The 21,299-nt window shown below is 42.7% G+C and overlaps 1 protein-coding gene across 1 annotated transcript in view; it reads right to left on the bottom strand.

Annotated features, from left to right (window-relative positions):
- Positions 1-649: 649 nt before the first annotated feature.
- Positions 650-21,299, bottom strand: part of LOC116970861 (aminopeptidase Q-like) — a 186,213-nt gene continuing 165,563 nt past the window's right edge. Inside the window, exons 18-20 of the mRNA XM_033017459.1 lie at positions 14,933-15,073; positions 3,802-3,880; positions 650-1,167 (exon numbers count right to left, since the gene is read on the bottom strand). Coding sequence (XP_032873350.1) covers positions 1,021-1,167; positions 3,802-3,880; positions 14,933-15,073 — 367 coding nt within the window. The 3' untranslated portion in view covers positions 650-1,020. The remainder of the gene's footprint in view (positions 1,168-3,801; positions 3,881-14,932; positions 15,074-21,299) is intronic.

The following is a 21,299-nucleotide window of genomic DNA, read 5'->3' as shown; positions in this document are numbered from 1 at the left end:
GATCAGCCATGATCATATTGAATGCTGATGCTGGCTCAAAGGACTGAATGGTCTATTCCTGCACCTATTTTCTATGTTTCTATGTTGCAAAATACTGGAAATCTGAAGTAATACAAGAAAATACTGGGCATTTTTTGTCAGGTTGTCAAAATATCAATTCATTCTATTGGCACGTGGTAGTGTATGTAGTGATTTTCAACTCTTTCCAACAACTCTTCATGACATAAAACCAACAGTTCCCTCAAAGAGGTGAACAATTGGACAAATACCTCTTGCATCTTCCACCTTCTGTTGGAATTCTTCAAAGCAAATGTGAGCAACATAAACCTAGATTATACTATGCATTAGTAAATATAATTTATTATTCATCTTTAAATGGTTTGTAGGAATAAAGAACAGTGGCTCAATATTTAACAATTGTACACAAATATCTTCCTTAGTAATTTCTAGACCTTAGATTACCTTGAATAAATTCGATTAGCAGAGATTTGGGGATTACGGTGGAAAAATCTAAAAACCAACAAGTGCAACAAGCAAACTGAGATACTAGGTTACATTAGCAGAACAGGAGCATACATTCGAAAGAGGTCATTTTGTTGTTAAGCATTCGTTTAACTCAATCTTAAGATGTGTGTGCAGTTTTTTCCCCCCCACAACTGTACAAAGAATATATATCTTTTACAAAGTTAACAGTTGAATAAAAATGAAAAAACCATGCTCAGATTAAAAGAGTTTGAGAAATTGGGCAGACTTTCTTTGAAAATGTGGCAATGAGAGAAATGTCCTATTATGTGAATGGAATTAATAATATTAAAGCCTGATATATAATTAATTAGGGTGATGATTAAATACCCAGGAATATAGAAAGATTCAATACATTTATTTGTGGGAAGAAAGTCAAGGCATAGCCTTTAAACCCAAGATGTGAGGGTAAGCTAAGCAGGTAAGAATGAATTGTGAAAAAAAAGATGGGTATTCAATTTTTGAGCACTTTTTAAAAACATTTTCCTTTAACCGGCTTTAACCTATATTTTTAGTCAACCAGTTGTAAATTTTAGAATTATTTTTCTCCTTCCATTTCAATTTCTGTTGGAAGGCCTCATTGATTTCTCGAAGTAATGTTGACCATTCATGACCTTTAGCGGTGTTGTTCAGAAATAGCTCAAGCTATAAAATATAAAGGTAGGGATAAGTCAAGTCATGGAACCATACATAATGAGTTTCATAGTACATTAGTGACTGCTCTTACATGTAAGAGTGCTTAAAAATATCAAACGTGCATGAAATATCTACTGATAACACTGCTCTTCTCTCAATGGTTTCATGTATGTAAGAATGCATACAGTGCCCTCCATTATGTTTGGGACAAAGACACGTCATTTATTTATTTGCCTCTGTACTTCACAATTTGCGATTAGTAATAGTAAAAATCACATGTGGTTAAAGTATACATTGTAGAATTTTAATAAATGCCATTTGTATACATTTTGTTTTCACCATGTTGAAATTACAGCAGTGTTTATACATAGTCCCATTTCAGGGCACTATAATGTTTGGGACACAGCAATGTTATGTAAATGAAAGTAGTCTTGTTTAGTATTTTGTTAAATATTCTTTGCATGCAATGACTGCTTGAAGTCTGCGATTCATGGATATCACCAGTTAGTGAGTGTCTTCTCAGGTGATGCTCTGCCAGGCATGTATTGCAGCCATCTTTAGCTTATTGCTTGTTTTGGGGGCTAGTTCCTTTCAGTTTTCTCTTCAGCATATAAAAGGCATGTAAAATTGGGTTCAGATCGGGTGATTGACTTGGCCACTGAAGAATTTACCATTTTTTAGCTTTGAAAAACTCCTTTGTTGCTTTAGCAGTATGTTTGGGATTATTGTCTTGCTGTAGCATAAACCGCCGGCCAATGAGTTTTGGGGCATTTATTTGAACTTGAGCAGATAGACATGTCGATACACTTCAGAATTCATTATGCTACTATCATCTGCAGTTGTATCATTAATGAAGATAAGTGAGCCATTACCTTCCCAGGGCCAGATAGGCTGCATCCCAGAGTACTTACGGAAGTAGCCCCAGAAATAGTGGTTGCATTAATAATAATGGATGGGATTTATATAGCGCCTTTCTAATACTCATTAGTGATAATTTTTCAAAACTCTTTAGATTCTGGAGTAATTCCTGAGGATTGGAGGGTAGCTAATGTAACCCCACTTTTTAAAAAGGGAGGGAGAGAGAAAACGGGGAATTACAGACCAGTTAGTCTAACATCGGTAGTGGGGAAACTGCTAGAATCAGTTATTAAAGATGGGATAGCAGCACATTTGGAAAGTGGTGAAATCATTGGACAAAGTCAGCATGGATTTATGAAAGGTAAATCATGTCTGACGAATCTTATAGATTTTTTGAGGATGTAACTAGTAGAGTGGATAAGGGAGAACCAGTGGATGTGTTATATCTGGACTTCCAGAAGGCTTTCGACAAGGTCCCACATAAGAGATTAGTATACAAACTTAAAGCACACGGTATTGGGGGTACAGTATTGATGTGGATAGAGAACTGGCTAGCAGACAGGAAGCAAAGAGTAGGAGTAAACGGATCCTTTTCATAATGGCAGGCAGTGACTAGTGGGACATCACTGGAAGCTCCTGGAACACAGGCTGTCTGTGAGAAGCTGCAGTTACCGTTGGCAACGTCCCATTGTGATGTCATTGTGGCACTCGGCAGCTTGAGAGCCCATTGTGATTGGTCCACTGGGTGGCATTGTGACATCATCAGTGGAAAAGAACTGGAAAATGGTTGTGCATGAGAACCGATTTTGCCGTTTTAAAAAACTTGAATCGTCAATAACTTGTGAAATATAGGATGAAATCTTAAGTGAACCTGATTACTGCGTGGAGGGGAAAAATGTGAGTCTGAATATGTAAATATTTAACTGCTAGCACGTAGCGTTTTGACGAAGGTAAAAAAACACATATGGAAACAGGCACACACCCACACATACAAGATGAGACTATTATAAGTATATCGAGTGTCTCGGTACACATGACAATAATAAACCTAACCCGACCTATGTGCCAGACTCCCGATATGATGGTTCGCGATGTAGTTAGTTCCTTCCATCTGTAGTTGTGCATTTATGTTTAGATCTCTGAGATCATTGGGATTTTGGATCTTTGAGATCATTGAGATTACAGCTCAAACATATCAACGTATTGAAATAGCAATCATAGACATAGAAACATAGAAAGTAGGTGCGAGAGTAGACCACCAGGTCCGTCGAGCCCGCACCGCCATTCGCTCATGGCTGAACACTAAACAGACACACTTACCCACAAACAGTAGACACAAGACACAGAACACAAGACACTACCCTCCCCTTTATACCGCTATCACCCCTCTCCACCCCAAGAACCTCGTGATCTCCTGGGGGAGGCAAAAAACCGGATAAAAACCCAGGTCCAATTCGGGAAAAAAATCCGGGAAATTCCTCTCCGACCCCAATCCAGGCGATCGACACTTGTCCAGGAGATCACTCAGGTCTTACTATACTAACCATACCTAGGTCCATATCCCTGCCCTCTCCCCGTAGCCCCTTATCCCCTTGGCAGCTAAAAAACCATCTATTTTAGTCTTAAATATATTTAAAGTTTCTGATTCCACTGCTCCCTGGGGCAGTGAATTCCATAAATTAACCACCCTCTGGGTGAAGAAGTTCTTCCTCATCTCAGTTTTAAAAGAGCCCCCCCTTATTCTGCAACTATGTCATACAGCATCTATCTATCAAATTCACATACCTCTTTGATTTGAAGATTAGATGTAACTCCATCAAATAGTGTCCAGATAAAATTTTCCAATTCAATATATTCTGTTTTGCTACAGAAGGACAAAAGTATTTTCAAAGTAAACACATTTACACTATGAACTGAAAATTATTATTAGTATCAACTTGTCTCAGTTGGCACCATTTTATTAACAGCATCACAAGATTATGCCTTCAAACCAAGTGTCTTTTGTAAATAATGCAGAGTCATGCTCCTGTATCGTACTGAGAGGTTGTATTCCTCACAGTATAGTCTTTTGCAAGAGATGGAAATCTAAGGGACCAAACTGCTGTTCAGGTAAATTTGCAAATTCCCATATTTTATTTGAAGGATAGCAGACAGTGCCACGGATGTTCTGATCCACATTTCTTCATTAATTACACTAAATGTGATTACATTTGCCGAGGTACATTCGTATACTGGGAATTGCTTTAAAACACACAAAGCTGATGTAAAGTATAATTTCTTAAGGCAGCATAGAGGGAATATTGGCAAAGTGATTATGTGAAAAGCAATCCAGAACAGCACGCAGCTGGTCTCAGTTGATGCCCTTCTTAAACAGAGGCACAACATTAGCGTTCATTCAGTCTTCCGGCACCTCGCCTATATCTAGCAATAATTCATATATCTGCGCCAGGGGCTCCTGCACTTTACGCTAGGTTTCCGTAATGGCCAATGATATCCCAGTTCACACGTATCTATCCACATCACGAGTTTGTCTGCCTACCTTAAAATGAATGCAATTTAATCCAACTGACTTTCGTCACTCTGCCACAGCTTGCCCATCTTGTATACTGAATTTCTGTTCCAGCCTCCCACCTGCCTCACAATCACATTGGAGCCCATCCCACTGCCAATCTAGTTTAAACCCTCCCAGTAAACATGCCTGCTGAGATATTGGGTCTCCTCCAAGTCAGACACAATCAGTCCTTGTACAGATTACCTGTTCCCCCAGAAGATCTCCTGGGATGTCAGGACTTTCATATGAAGAAAGACTGGATAGACTCGGCTTGTACTCGCTAGAATTTAGAAGATTGAGGGTGGATCTTATAGAAACGTACAAAATTCTTAAGGGGTTGGACAGGCTAGATGCAGGAAGATTGTTTCCGATGTTGGGGAAGTCCAGAACAAGGGGTCACAGTTTAAGGATAAAGGGGAAATCTTTTTGGACTGAGATGAGAAAAAAAAAATTTACACAGAGAGTGGTGAATCTCTGGAATTCTCTACCACAGAATGTAGTTGAGGCCAGTTCATTGGCTATATTTAAGAGGGAGTTAGATGTGGCCCTTGTGGCTAAAGGGGTCAGAGGGTATGGAGAGAAAGCACGTACAGGATGCTGAGTTGGATGATCAGCCATGATCATATTGAAGGGCCGAATGGCCTATTCCTGCACCTATTTTCTATGTTTCTCAGATGTTCCAATGGTCCTCTATCAAAATCTCTGCCCCCTGCACCAACTCCTCAGCAGCACATTCATCTGTCCTATCTTCCGCCTCCTACCCTCACTAGCACGGGAGTAATATTGAGATTACTACCCTCTAGGTCAAATTTTTTATCTTTAGCCTAACTCCCTGTACTCATTTTGTAGGACCTCTTCCCTGTTATCTATGTTATTTGTGCAAATGTGCACAATGACCTTTGGCTGCTCCCCCCTCCCCCTTGGGAATGTTCTGAACCTGCTTCAAGACATCCTGAACCCTGGCACTTGCATGGCAACACACTATCCTGGAGTCCCATTTTACTTCGGAGTCATGTGAGTGACTAAGTGAAGAACCCCGTACAGTCGCACGTGCGTCATTACGTCAGACGCATTGGTGCAGGCGACCGGTTGGAGCAGCAGAGCTTCTCCAGCGGGTAAGTTTAAACTTCAGGTAAGTTTGTATTTCTTTTTTTGTTTTTGTTTTTTTGTTTATTTTATTAGAAGTTAATACAGTACAAAACAGTACAGTGGAACCTAATTTTAGGTGCCAACTATGTCATACCGTAATCCATTCTATGTACAACCTCTACTTTTATGTTTTGAGAAGGGAAGTAAGACAAGAAAAAGAAAACAATAGAAAGGGGAAAAAGAGGAAAAATAGATGGTAGAGAATAGAAAAATGTGAAGTGTGTATATAAAAAAAAAAAGAAAAAGTAGAAAGTAGAAACAGGAGAGAAGGCCCCTTAAAAGAGACATTTTCAAATCTTTAGTCGGAGAGGTAGATCTATCCGCGGCATGAACTGAAATCAGCAATCTTTACGGTACCGCTGCATCACATGATTCCAAAAAGTCGATGAAAGGAGACCAACTCCTTAAGAATTGGTCATATTTATCTATTAGTCGGAGTCTCATTTCTTCAAGGCGTGCTATGTCCATCATATTCCTAATCCACATTTTAACAGTTGGTATGGCTGTATTTTTCCAAAATTTAAGTATCAATTTCTTTCCAATTATTAGCCCATAATTAAAAAAAACGTTTTGGTCTTTATTTAAATTGATATCTTCTACTATTATTCCAAATATAATCCATTCCGTTTTAGGTTCTATTGTGGACTTAAAAAGCTTTGTAAATATATCAAATATATCGCTCCAAAATTTATTCAACTTTGTACATCCTACAAAAGAATGTGTTATATTAGCGTTTTGAAACAAACATTTATCGCATCTGGGAGAGACGTTTGGATAAAATTTATTCAACCTCGTTTTTGAATAATATAGTCTATGTAATAATTTGAATTGAATTAAATGATGCCTTGCATTAATAGAACAATTATGTGTGTTCATCAGATACTTTTCCCATCTATCCTTCGAGATCTTTATCATTTGCTCATGTTCCCAATCTTCTCTTAGTGCTTCTGTTGAGGGTAATTCTCTATTTAATATATTATTATAAAAGTATGATATTAGTTTTTGTGAATCAGCCTTAACATTCATTGCTTCTTCTAAAGGGTCTAAAAATATAGTTTGAAATCTATGTATATATTTCTTCATAAAGTCACATATCTGTATATATTTAAAATATTGATTATCCTTCAGTTTAAATTTTAATTTTAAATGTTGAAATGATAACAGTTTGCCCAATTCATACATATCCCCTACTTTCCTAATCCCCAGTCTATCCCATTGTTGATATGTTTTGTCGATGAGAGATGGTTTGAATGCGGGATTGTTCACTAGTGGGGTTAGTACTGATAGATTATTTAATTTCAAGGATACTTTTATTTGTTTCCAAATTCTTATTGTACAGGTGCACAACCTTTTATCCGAAGATCCAAATAACGAAAACCTCCGAATAGCGGCCATTTTTTCGGTCCTTGAAGAAAGGTCCTTGAAAACGTTCACCGAGGGCGGCCCGCAGAGGTGACAGCGGAACCTCCGGTCGGTCCTCGAAGAAAGGGGAACTAAATCCCCATTCATAAAAGAGAAGATGAGGGTATATTGCGCGGGAGGGTTAATAATTGACAATATGCTGCTGCCTGCCCGCTGAATTAAAAAGTTCCCACGGTAGATTCACGATATACAGTGTTTCGTGAGTCTTGCGTGGGAACTTTTTAACTCAGCGGGGCAGGCAGCAGCAGATTGTCGCTCGCTTCAGTTTCACCCCACCTACACCCCTCTGCTTCCCGGCCATGTGTGTGACCCCTTCCCTCCCCTCTCCAGCTCCCCGCCCATTGCACCGGCGCGGGGGCTTTGCACTGTCTTCACGTCGGCGATTGCAGCAGGACCGTGCCAGGACCAATTGGACACCGACCACCAGGCCCACCGCAAGCACGGAGATCCCAGAGACCCACAGCCAACAGCAGCCCAGCCCAGCCCCGCTCCAACTACAGAGGAACCTGGGTTGCGGATGACGGGGCGCAGCTCGGGGCGTCGTAGGGGCCCATCGGGGAGCGGCCACTCAAAGCCACGCCGGGAGATGTAGGGCCCTGCCCCGGTCTTGATGTTGGAGCCCCCGGCGGGCGCTAGCAAGTCCGCGGCAATTTACAGCCGCGCCGGGCGTTGTAAGGCCCCCCTCCAGGTCACTCTCAACCTCTATGATGTTTGCTCTCAACCCCGTAATTCGGGCGGGAGAAGTCGCCGCTGCCGGTGCCCCGCAAAGCAGTCTCCCACCGGAGACCCGCGAGCTCCCGGTGTCACCATCCACCGGAGTCGGGTCGCAGCAGCTCGCCCCCGCAACTCTCCACGCTCCGAAGCTGGCTAGCTCCACGGAGGTAGGTCCGTAGGTCCACAGCTCCCACCGACCCCCAGGCCCACTGCAAGCACGGAGATCCCAGAGACCCACAGCCAGCAGCAACTCCAGCCCAGCCCCGCTCCAACTCCAGAGGAACACGTAGGGGCAGAAGCTGATGGTGTGCAAGGTACGTCTTGTTCTTGGGGTGGCGGATGAGGGGGCGCAGCTCGGGCTGTGGGCGAACTGCCACTTGTCGCTGTAGCGGCCAAAGATCATAGAGGAGCTCCTCTATGATCTTTGGTAGCGGCCCATCGGGGAGTGGATTCCTCTGGAGTTGGAGGGGGAGGAGGGTATTGTGCTGTTTGATCGCCCCCTGCTATCCCAGGGACAGGGAGACACAGCGGCTTTTTAGACTGGTGGGCAATCACTTCCAAAGTTCTGCCCACACAGTCAGTACACTTCTCCTACACTGTATTTCATACAAACATTTATTCTGCAAGAAAAAACGACATTGAAGACTCAAACTCGCGATCGAGTAACTGCCAGGATCAAGGCGCAAACTCGCGACCTTGCGGATATGAGCCGAGCACTCTACCACTGAGCCAGCCATTAAAATCTACGCTAAAAAATTTCCATTCCGAAGACCGACAAATTCTGAATTACGAAAAGTGTCTGGTCCCAAGGCTTTCGGATAAAAGGTTGTGCACCTGTATTGTGAATAATTGGGTTCTTCTTATATATTATACTATTCAATTTTATCGGTGAGAGCAAGATTGTTCCTATATCGTGCGGATAGCACTCCTCTTTCTCCATTCTTATCCACTCCAACTGCTGAGTGGAACTATCCAACCAGTACATTATGTTCTTAATATGCACTGCCCAGTAGTAATACATAAAGTTAGGTAATGATAAACCCCCAACTTCTTTAGGTTTACACAAATGCTTTCGTTGAATTCTGTGTGCTCTGTAATCCCATATAAAATTAGTGATAGTAGAATCTAGTTTTTTGAAAAAGTATTTTGGAATATATATTAGGATCGCTTGAAACAAATATATTAATTGTGGTAAGAAAGTCATTTTTATAGCGTTAATTCTACCTATCAATGAGAGCGGGAGCGTTTTCCAAAATTTAATCATATCATTCAGTTTATTTAATAGTGGCATAAAATTGGCACTAAATAATGATTTGTGTCTTCTCGTAATTTGAATACCCAGATACTTGAATTTTTCTGGTGCAATTTTGAAGGGGAATTTTAGTAAGTGTCTCGAATCCTGTGGTTTTAAAGACATAATTTCGCCTTTATTCCAATTTATTCTATATCCTGAAAAAGAGCCGAATTCCTCAATTAATGTTAATAATGTGGGTATACTCGTTGTGTATTGGTAATATATAAAAGGATATCATCAGCGTATAATGAAATTTTATTCTTTGAGTCCTTAGTGTTATATCCGTGAATATTCGAGTGATTTCTAATCCTTTCGGCCAGCGGTTCTATCATAAGGGCAAATAGCAATGGTGATAAGGCACAACCTTGCCTATTACCCCTTGATAAGTAAAATTTTGGAGATAGCATATTGTTAGTTAATATTCTTGCCGTAGGTCTATCGTAAAGTAGTTTAACCCATCTAATAAAATTCTCTCCCGTATTAAATTTTTGGAGTACCTTGTATAAATACTGCCATTCTACTTGATCAAATGCCTTCTCTGCATCCAGCCTAACAACTGAGATATCTTCATTGTCCTCATTGTGAGAGTACATTATATTGAAAAGCCTTCTCAAATTATTAAATGATTGTCTTTTGGGTATAAATCCCGTTTGATCCGTATTTATTAAATTGTTAATATAATTATTTAGTCTTCTAGCTAGAATCTTTGCTAAAATTTTCTGATCCGTATTTAGAAGTGAAATAGCTCTATAAGAACCCGGTTCATCTAAATCTTTATCATTTTTTGGTATAAGCGTTATTGTTGCTTCTGCTAGGGTTTCTGGTAGTTTATTTTCGGTATAAGCCTGCATGTATAAATTGAATAATCTTGGAACAATTGACTCCTGAAATCTTTTATAAAATTCATTACTAAAACCATCTGGTCCTGGGGTCTTCCCATTTTTCAGTGAGTTTATTATTTGTTTTATTTCTTCACTAGTAATCCGTGCTCCTAATTGCTCTTGTTCTAAACTATCCAATTTTGGGAGATTACAATTATCTAAAAAATTTGTAATTTTACTAACATCTGTATTTATTTTAGATGTATATAAATTATGATAAAATTGGGCAAACCTCTTATTAATATCCTTTGGCAGTGTTAGAAACTCACCCTTATCCGATTTAATTTTAGTGATAGTTTTTTCCTTTTATTGTTGCTTCAGTTGCCTCACAAGTAATTTATGTGCCTTATCCCCAAATTCAAAGTGTGCTTGTTTTGTAATTTGGAATAATCTTATTACTCTTGCCGATAGTATTCTATTGATTTTATATTTCAATAAAGTTATCTTATTATGTTTATCTATGGTTGGGTCCGTTGCATTGTCCAGTTCTAGTAATTTTATTTCCTGTTCTATCCGCTGAAGTTCTCTTTTATTTTCCTTATTTTGAAAACTTTGGTAAGAGATTATGACACCGCGAATATATGCCTTGAAGGTTTCCCATAATAGATACCCAGCGTGTCATTAATTTCGAAAAAAAATTAGTTTGTTCTTTTATATACTCATAGCCCTGCGGGTTATTTAATATGTGTGCGTTGAATCTCCAAAAAGGTTTTATACCCGGCATTCCCTCAATTTTAAGTATAAAAGTCAATGGTGAATGATCAGAAATAATACTATTATGATATGATGGTCTATTCGTATACGGGATTAATTTTGTGTCCTCTTGGGAATGTTCTGAACCTGCTTCAAGACATCCTGAACCCTGGCACCAGCATGGCAACACACTATCCTGGAGTCCCATTTTACTTCGGTGTCATGTGAGTGACTAAGTGAAGAACCCCGTACAGCCGCACGTGCGTCATTACGTCAGACGCATTGGTGCAGGCGACCGGTTGGAGCAGCAGAGCTTCTCCAGCGGGTACGTTTAAACTTCAGGTAAGTTTGTATTTCTTACCTGTTTTGTTTCCTTGCAGGAACCTCTTGTTCCAGAGGCTTCCTGCCGGATGATTCACGAGGGCCGATGAGGGAACCAGCTATGGACTGTGGGGAAACCCCGGTTCTCGCCGCGGAAATGGATAGCTGGGGAATGACGGGTTTTGCGAGGTCGGTCGCTGACGGGGTGGTCAGTGACTTTCAGGCGCTCCGGGTGCTGGGAGGGTTTACCTCCGATAGGCAGGTACACGCTGGGATTCCCGGGGAGGGGACCTCCAGTAGACCGGGTGCCGGGAGGATTTCCCTCCGATATACATACAGATGCTGGGGTTCCCGGGGAGGGGACAGCCAGCAGACCGGGTGTCGGGAGGGTTTTCCCCCGATATACATATAGATGCTGGGGTTCCCGGGTAGGGGGAATCCAGTAGTAATGCGGCTCTCAGACCGCAGGGGTCCCCAGGATAGTTGTTAAATGGCCCGCAATGGTCAGCCCTGGTGCCGGTAGGGGTTTTCCCTCTGGTAATACATATGGATGCTGGGATTCCCAGGGAGGGGAAATCCAGCAGCAATGTGGTGCCCAGACCGCAGAGGTCCCCAAGATATGGAGTAAACCGACCAAAATGGTCAGCCCTGGTGCCGGGAGGGTTCCCTTCCGGTAATGAGAAAATTTGGAGGCTCCATCTAGATACACTCCAACAGCAGGAGTTGTGTTAGTGCGGGACTATGGCAGAGTCCGCGCCAGCAGCTCCTTGGACAGGGCTGCTTCAAGGGGATGCCGAGTCTATTGGCAGTGTTGGGCATATTGGAGAGCCCGCACTAGCAGCGCCTTGTAACAGGGCTGCTTAATGGGGATGCCGAATCTATGACAGTGCCGGCCTATGGGAGAGGCTGCGCAAGCAGCGCCTTGTAATAGGGCTGCTTAATTTATGGCAGCAGCACCTGTAGAAGGGCTGCATAATATCTCCCTCATGGAGGAGGTGAGCTTACCGGGGCAGTTTTGTTCTGACCCTGAAGTTGGAGGTATTGCAGAACAGCATACCCCAAGGGATGGAAGCCGCCAGGTTTGTATGTATCTGACGCCGAGTCTATGGCAGCGCTGGCCTATTGCTCTATGCCGCGCCAGGTGCCCCTTGTAACAGGGCTGCTTAATGTCTCCCTCATGGAGGAGTAGAGCATGCCAGGTCAGTGTAAATTTGACGCCGAGGCTGAGGGTATAGCCGTGGAGCATACCCCAAGGGATGAAGGGCACGTGTCATAGGTACCATAGGCAGCAAGGTTGCCATCCCAACACAATGCAGTGAACATCGTTATCAGGGGTTCTTCCAACAGTTTATTTTTACTATCCAGGCAAACCTAACTTGTACACCCTTGTAATGGACTGCTCACCCTTGTAATTGACTGTTCGAACTACTTCCCTCCGGCAGACGTTACAAGGCCTTCTACGCCCGAACCTCCAGACTCAGAAACAGCTTTATTCCCAGAGCTATAGCGGCTCTGAACCGGCCCTGCTGAGTGCCCCCCATCCCCCCTGGACTGTCTCCCTCGGATGGTCACGTCACACAGCTTATTTATTTATTTTACTTTTCTTTTACATCGGTTGGAAGCTGCATACTAAATCTCGTTGCACTGATGTGCAATGACAATAAAAGATATTATTATTATTATTATTATTATTATTTTCATTTCAACATCTACATATATGGCCCCGAAACCACGTGTTGCAGTCTGTAGAGTGCTTGCCCATTTGCTGCTGACAAAAATGGCAATGGGGTCAGGAAATGATTCACCCTCATAAAAAATAGCTGCAAAAATGTCAGCACCATTACTTCTGGCAACTGATTTTGAATGTTTGTGACATTCAGAAGCATTAAAACAATTTCAAAAATACTGGAAAATTGATTATTACCAAAAAAAATTACGTGTTAGTTATGTCAGAAACCTCACACTTGAAATATTTATATGAACTACAACTATGTTTTAAACTTTTTAACTGACTAAACAATAATTCAGCTCCTTGCAGCTGATTGTTTGCATTGAAAACAAAGACAACTGTTTCTGCACTGTCCAACTTAGCAGATTCCCCAGTACAAGTGCTGGTGACCGACAGCAGTATCATGCTCCCAAGCTGGAGACAATAGGTAGAATTGTGCAAACTATCACAATCTACTCACTACCAAATGCAGCAGTAACTCAGCGGGACAGGCAGCATCTCTGGAGAGAGGAATGGGTGAGGTTTCGGGTCGAGACCCTACTTCAGATCACATCTCTGAATTCAGACCACGAGAGTAAATTTGAGGTCATCCTACTCGGCCCCTCGGACTCAATCAAAATGATAGCAGGCGGCCTTGGAAACCTTACCCCATTACTCAAACCTCACGTCAAAAACCTTGGCGTGATATTTGACTCAGCATTGAAATTTGACAAACAAGTCAATGCTGTGGTAAAAGCTTGCTTCTTCCAGCTTCGGACGATAGCTGAAATAAAACAATTCCTCCAATTTGACAACCTTGAAAAGATCATCCAATCATTTATCTCCTCCCGCCTCGATTAGTGCAACTCCCTTTATACTGGCATCAGCCAATCTTCCCTGTTCTGCCTGCAAAACGCCGCAGCGAGACTCCTGACGGGCACCCGAAAAGGGGATTACATCACCCCGATTCTGGCCTCTGTCCAATGGCTCCCTGTGCGGTTCCGAATAAATTTCTCCTTATTTATGTTTACAAAATTGCCCCACTTACATCAAAAATCTGCTAACCCACCACACCACCTCCAGGTCCCTCAGATCGGCCGACTTGGGGTTACTGACCATCCTGCGGTCTAGGCATAAACTCAGGGGCGACCACGCTTTTTGCGGTTGCAGCTCCTAGATTATGGAACAGCATCCCTCTTCCCATCAGAACTGCCCCATCCACCAACTCTTTTAAGTCGAGACTTAAAAATTATTTTTACTCTCAAGCCTTTCTTGAGGTCCTCTGAGGGAGGGCTGTATGTATGTATTTATGTATGTATTGATGATCTATGTACCACTGTTTGTATAATGTTAGTACCTGCACTGATGTAAAGCACTTTGGTTAACAAGAGTTGTTTTTTAAATGTGCTATAGAAATAAAAGTGACTTGACTTGACTTGACATTTGCTAATGACTTGAAGAAGGGTCTCAACCCGAAACGTGGGAGGCTGTGCACACCATAAGCAAAACGTCACTCATTCCTTCTGTCCAGAATTGGTGACTGTCCCGCTGAGTTACTCCAGCATTTTGTGTCTATCCCTTATGTTTTACTCCAGTTTTTTACGTCTATCTTTGGTTTAAACCAGCATCTGCAGTTCCTTCCTACAATAGAAAACGGAGTTCCACACACCAAACAGAAGTCCCAATCTGCAATCAGTTATGCAGAGAGCAGTCAGCAGTTACTCACAGTCATTGACGGCATTTGCTTGCAAATGTGGAAGAGAGACTTTTTGATTCTTTACCCAGAGTATAATTTTCCATTAAAGTGAGAGGAGAGAATATAGAAGAATACTCATTATAAAAGCATAATTTCTACTACTATTATCTCTTATTCCATAGCAAATCTGTAACATAGAATCATTGAGCATGGAAACAGGGCTGTTTAGCTCAACTTGCTCCATCTACACTAGTCCCACCTGCCTGCACTTGGCCCATAACTACTCTAGACCTTTCCTATCCATGTAAAAGTGTCAAAGTGTCTCTTAAATGTTATAGTACCTGATACAATGGGGGTACATAATACAATTACTAATTGATTCTAAATATAAATGGAGGATAAATATTGGATGCATTTATTTCAGATTATACTTAAATGATCTCACAAGGGGTCAGATGAAATATATGCTCCTAACATGTTTACTTACGGAGGTTGAAACATTTTCCAGTTTGCTCGTATGAAGTTCCACGCTAAAAGCCAACCATTGGGATAGCGAACAACATGTTCAAAAACTCTCCTAGAATAATCCTCAGGGATCTTTGACTCGTCCATAGCATAGTGTAAATACCTGCAAAAATAAAGCAAAGAGTTGTGTGTTTATTAATCGTCTCTCATGTACAGGTTAGAGGATAACGTTTCAAATTCATGTCATGAGCTGTGCAACAGTTTTGTCCAGTACATCTATATAAGGAAAGATTAATCACCAAAGATTCATTTAAGTACATTGTAGAGCGGGAGCACTAGGAGCCCACTTGTAACCTGTGTTGTAATCCTACTATTATCAAAGGCTTGTAGTGGATGACTGGTGTGGAACAAAGTAGGTTTCTCCCCCATGGGTGGTAGTTCTTGGTTGCTGATCTCAATTATGATCTTGTGTGGTGTTCTTTCCATTTGATACATGGGGAAAGATATTAATTAAGGGTAAAGATGAGCCTGTGTCAAGAAAGGATAGAGAGTACAAATCTCAGATATTCTAGCTATGGTTTATGTAGAATATTTGATTATTTATTTGATATTTATTTGCGGTTGTGTTTAATGTTCATGTAAAATGCTTTTGCAGTCCTGGTCCATATTACAAGTAAACGCTCTTGAAATTTTTTTACAAATCAGTGGATAAGGCTAAAAGCATTTTTATTGATACAAGTCAGCTGAATAGAATCCATAGCCATTTCAGAAACATGACTGTGAGACCTAACAATTTGAATGTAAGATACAGTACAGGAACAGGCCCTTCAACCCACAACATCTGTGACAAACATGATGCCAAGTTAAACTAATCTCCTCTGCCTTCATGTGATCCACTTACTTTGATTCCCTGCGTATCCATATGCCAAATAAAAGCCTATTAAACATCATTATTATATCTGCTTTCATCATCACCCCGGCAGTACTTTTGGTGCACCTTCCACTCTCAAAAACCTTGCCCTTCACGTCGACTTTAACCTTTCCACCTAGGCTATTCCATCGAGTCAATGATTTTTCCACCCTGGGAAAAGGCTCTGTCTGTTTAACTTATCCATGTCTCACATAACTTCTATCAAGTACCCCTTCATCCTCCGACATCTATATAATTAAAATCTGATCTTGAGCACTTCCTGTTTGCACTGCATATTGATTTTAGAAAAAACGCTACAACTTACGACCTTTATAAATCAGAGCATTGAGTATAGAAGTTGGGATGTAATGTTAAAATTGTACAAGGCATTGGTGAGGCCAATTCTGGAGTGTGGTGTACAATTTTGGTCGCCTAATTATAGGAAGGATGTCAACAAAATAGAGAGAGTACACAGGAGATTTACTAGAATGTTGCCTGGGTTTCAGCAACTAAGTTACAGAGAAAGGTTGAACAAGTTAGGGCTTTATTCTTTGGAGCGCAGAAGGTTAAGGGGGGACTTGATAGAGGTCTTTAAAATGATGAGAGGGATAGACAGAGTTGACGTGGATAAGCTTTTCCCACTGAGAGTAGGGAAGATTCAAACAAGGGGACATGACTTGAGAATTAAGGGACAGAAGTTTAGGGGTAACATGAGGGGGAACTTCTTTACTCAGAGAGTGGTGGCTGTGTGGAATGAGCTTCCAGTGAAGGTGGTGGAGGCAGGTTCGTTTTTATCATTTAAAAATAAATTGGATAGTTATATGGACGGGAAAAGAATGGAGGGTTATGGTGTGAGCACAGGTATATGGGACTAGGGGAGAATACGTGTTCGGCACGGACTAGGAGGGTCGAGATGGCCTGTTTCCGTGCTGTAATTGTTATATGGTTATATGGTTATATGGTTACGGCTGTGTTTTTTGGCCATTTTTGAGTCCCCCTCCGCTGCGCAGGATAAGAGGATTTTTCCCATTGATGACAAATAAAAGACTTCATTATGTTTTAAAAATGTTGAGATTCTCTCTCCTGTCAAACACGCCATGAAGGTCATGCCCCTACCGGTGGGAGGGGGGAGGGGCTATAAAACACGGAATTGTGGACGTGCCTCAGTCTCTGCAAGACGAGGGAGCGAGTGGTCACGATTCTCAGTCGGAGCTTTGAATAACACTGAACACATGTCGACTAAACTGTGAGTGTGGTTTTACTGACTTGTGAGTGCCCTCAATGTGGTTTGAATATGAAGTTTGAAAATGAAAATGTGGTTTGAAAATGAAGTCTGAAAATGAAAATGTGGTTGATTTAAAAATACGGATGGTTTGAAAAGAAAATGTGGTTGGTTTGAAAAGTAAGCAAGGTGTAGTTGTTGAAAAGCAAGCATGGTATGGTTGGTTTGAAAAGCAAGTTAGGTGTTGTTCCTTTGAAAAGCAAGCAAGCAAATCGTGGTTGGTTTGAAAAGCAAGCAAATCATGGCTGGTTTGGAAAGCAGGCATGGTGTGGTTGGTTTGGAAAGCTGGCACGGTGTGGTTGATTTGAAAAGCAAGCACGGTGTGGTTGGAAGTTTTAAAATCTATATAATTAAAAGTCAGATCTTGACCACTTCCTGTTTGCGCTGTATATTGATTTTAGAAAAATTGCTACGACTTACAGCTGTGATTTTTGGCCATCTTACTCAGATGTCAGGGCCAAAGGATTTTCCCCATAGATGAAAAATAAAAGACTTATTAATGTTTAAAAAATGTTGAGATTCTCTCTCCTGTCAATCACGCCATAAAGGGTACGCCCCTTCCGGTGGGAGGGGGAGAGAATATAAAACCCGGAAGTGTGGACATGCCTCAGTCGCTGCAAGATGGGGATGGAGAGGTCATGACTCTCAGTCTGAGCTGTGAATCAACTGAACACTGAACACATGTCTACTGAACTGAGTGTGGTTTATTTGGACTGTGTTTACTGTGCCTTTTAACTGTGCCTTTTAACTGTCCCTTTTAAGTTTTCGTTTTAAGCGTGCCTTTTCAGTGTGGCTAATTGACTGTGCCTTTATTTTTAAATGTGTTTTGCTTTTTAAATGTGGCTTGCGTTTTAAATTTGGCTTGCTGCGCAACAGTTTTTAGAAGGAAAAACCGTGAATAAACGTTTTATTAGATCAGGACTGTGTTTAATGCAAAATTGCCCCTCATTCCGCTTAGTGGAGAGGTGGTGCTGATTACGTCATTTCCACTTAGTGGAGCGGTGGTGCTGATTGTGTCATTTCTGGTGACTTTAGAGGTGGCGCTGAGTCCGTAATGCCTAGAGTGCAGACGCCGCCCTGAACCGTTTAAGTAATTCAAGAGAGCTTACTGCCATATATATGTTGTATGTGTGTGTGTGTTTGTTGAAAGTTATTAAAAGCACATTTTTCAGTAGCAGCAGCTCTAGAGGAGTGTTCCAGAATTAAAAAGGCTTTAAACATTTGAATCATTTGGTTTAGACACACTTGTGTTCTTATTTTCAAACTACTTACATAGAGTATATGGTTAGGAACATGATTCAGTATGCTTACCACTTTCTGATGTTACTTGGCATTTTATTATTGGTGCTGTGTGTGAGTGTGTGTATAGGTGTGTGTGTTTCTGTGTGTGTGTGTGTGTGTGTGTGTGTCTGTAGGTATGTGTCTGTAGGTGTGTGTATAGGTGTGTGTCTGTGTGCGTGTAGAGGTGTGCGTGTGTCTTTGTGTTAGTGTGTATGTGTATTTGTGTGTGTATGTATGTATGTATGTATCTGTGTGTTCGTCTGCGTGTCTTTGTGTTTGTGTGTATGTCTTCGTGTTTGTGTGTGTGTCTTTGTGTGTGTGTGAGTGTGTGTCTTTGTGTGTGTGACTTTGTGTGTGTGAATGTGTGTGTGTGTGTGTGTGTCTTTGTGTGTATAGGTGTGTGTAAGTGTCTGTTTCTGTGTGTGTTCCTGTGTGTGTGTCCCCCCATGTGTGTGTCCTCGTGTGTGTATCCCCGTGTGTGTCCCCCTGTGTGTGTCCCCCTGTGTGTGTCCCCATGTGTGTGTCCCCTGTGTGTGGCCCCATGTGTGTTGCCCTGTGTGTGTCCACGTGTGTGTGTCCCCCTGTGTGTGTCCCCCTGTGTGTGTCCCCGTGTGTGTGTCCCCATGTGTGTGTCCCCGTGTGTGTGTCCCCGTGTGTGTGTCCCCCCATGTGTGTGTGTGTCCCCGTGTGTGTGTGTCCCCGTGTGTGTGTGTCCGCGTGTGTGTGTGTCCCCGTGTGTGCGTGTCCCCGTGTGTGTGTGTCCCCGTGTGTGTGTGTCCCCGTGTGTGTGTGTCCCCGTGTGTGTGTCCCCCTGTGTGTGTTCCCCTGTGTGTCCCCCCGTGTGTGTGTCCCCGTGTGTGTGTCCCCTTGTGTGTGTGTCCCCGTGTGTGTGTCCCCGTGTGTGTGTCCCCGTCTGTGTGTGTCCCCGTGTGTGTGTGTCCCCGTGTGTGTGTGTCCCCGTGTGTGTGTCCCCCTGTGTGTGTCCCCCTGTGTGTGTCCCCGTGTGTGTGTCACCGTGTGTGTGTGTCACCGTGTGTGTGTCCCCCCATGTGTGTGTGTCCCCGTGTGTGTGTCCCCCTGTGTGTGTCCCCCTGTGTGTGTCCCCGTGTGTGTGTCCCCGTGTGTGTGTCCCCGTGTGTGTGTCACCGTGTGTGTGTGTCCCCGTGTGTGTGTGTCCCCGTGTGTGTGTGCCCCCGTGTGTGTGCCCCTGTGTGTGTGTCTCTGTGTGAGTGCTTGGAGTGCTGTGAGACTGGACCTGCTGCCTCCACTGCTTAGAGTGCTGAGAGGTTGGATTTGCTGCCTGCATTTGCTTGCTTTGAGGTTGGTCTTGCTGCCTCCACTCTGCGTGGAGTGCTGGGTGGGCTGCTTGGAAGTTGCAGACATTGAAGAGGGCCATCAAAGAATATGGCAGGATGTAGATTAGTTACAGACTTGGGTGGAGAATTGCAGATGTTATTTAATCCAAGCACTTTGGGAAGTCAAATAGAAGCAGGAAGTATGCAATTAATGGCAAGAACCTTAACAGCTTGATGTACAAATGGATGCTGTGATCCAAGTTTATAGCTCCTTGATAGTGCAACAAAAGTAGATCGAGTGTTAAAGAAGGTGTGTGGCTTTTTGGTCTGGGCATTGAGCATAAAAGTCAGGAGAATATTTATTTGCAGCTTTATAGGACTTTGGTTAGGCCGTATCTGGAATTTTGTGTTCAGTGCTGGTTACCCCAGTATGGTAAGGATGCAAGGTACACAAAATTGCTGGGGAAACTCAGCGGGTGCAGCAGCATCTATGGAGCGAAGGAAATAGGCGACGTTTCGGGCCGATTTGGCTAGCCCGTGCTGTCTCCTCCCCTTCCTTCACCCTCTAGCTGTCTCCTCCCATCCGCCCGCCCTCGGGCTCCTCCTCCTCCTCCCCTTTTTCCTTCTTTCTTTCCCCACCCCCCATCAGTCTGAAGAAGGGTTTCGGCCCGAAACGTCGCCTATTTCCTTCGCTCCATAGATGCTGCTGCACCCGCTGAGTTTCCCCAGCATTTTTGTGTACCTTCAATTTTCCAGCATCTGCAGTTCCTTCTTAAACACCTGGTTCCATATGTTGGCAGGTGCCTTGCGATGAATACAATGAAAGGCTGTTTAGTTTAGTTTAGAAATACAGCGTTAGAGTTGAGTTGGATGATCAGCCATGATCATTTCAAATGGCGGTGCAGGCTCGACGGGCCGAATGGCCTACTCCTGCACCTATTTTCTATGTTTCTAAGGATAGTCTGAGGGACATCAAAGAGGTAGATAGTAGTTCAGCACTGCTCTCTGGTTGAGGTAGGATGATTCAGTTCCCTGATAACAGCTGGGAAGAAACTGTCCCTGAGTCTTGTGGTGTGCATTTTCACACTTATTTTCCTTTTGCCTGATGAGAGAGGGGAGAAGAAGCGAGTGTCCAGGGTGCGACTCATACTTGATTATGCTGCTGGACTTGCCGAGGTATAAGTGGAATCAATCAAAGGGAGGTCATGTGTGGGAAGGAACTGCTGGTTTAAATCGAAGATAAATGCTGGAGTAACTCAGAGGGGCAGGCTGCATCTCTGGAGAGAAGGAATGGGTGACGTTTGTGTGCGTGATGGTTGGTTTGTGTGATGGCCTGGGCAGCGTCCACGATTAGCTGCAATTTCTTACGGTCCTGGATGGAGCTGTTCCCAAACCAAGTTGTGATGCATCCTGATAAAATGCTGATAAAATGTGGAGGTTTTGGAGAGAGCGCAGAAGAGGTAAACTCGAATGCTGTCTGGATTAGAAAGCATTATCTATAAAGAGTGGTAGAACAAACTTAGATTGTTTTATCTAGAACTAGACTAAGTGGGGACCCGTTGGGTCCCCCATTGCAATATTCCACCTCTCCATCAATTCCAATATTGCTGGCCAGTGGGGG

This window comes from Amblyraja radiata, chromosome 3 (assembly GCF_010909765.2).
Source record: "Amblyraja radiata isolate CabotCenter1 chromosome 3, sAmbRad1.1.pri, whole genome shotgun sequence".
NCBI lineage: Eukaryota > Metazoa > Chordata > Chondrichthyes > Rajiformes > Rajidae > Amblyraja > Amblyraja radiata.
Note: the sequence above shows the minus strand (reverse complement) of the source record. Positions and strands in the feature narration are given on the sequence as shown.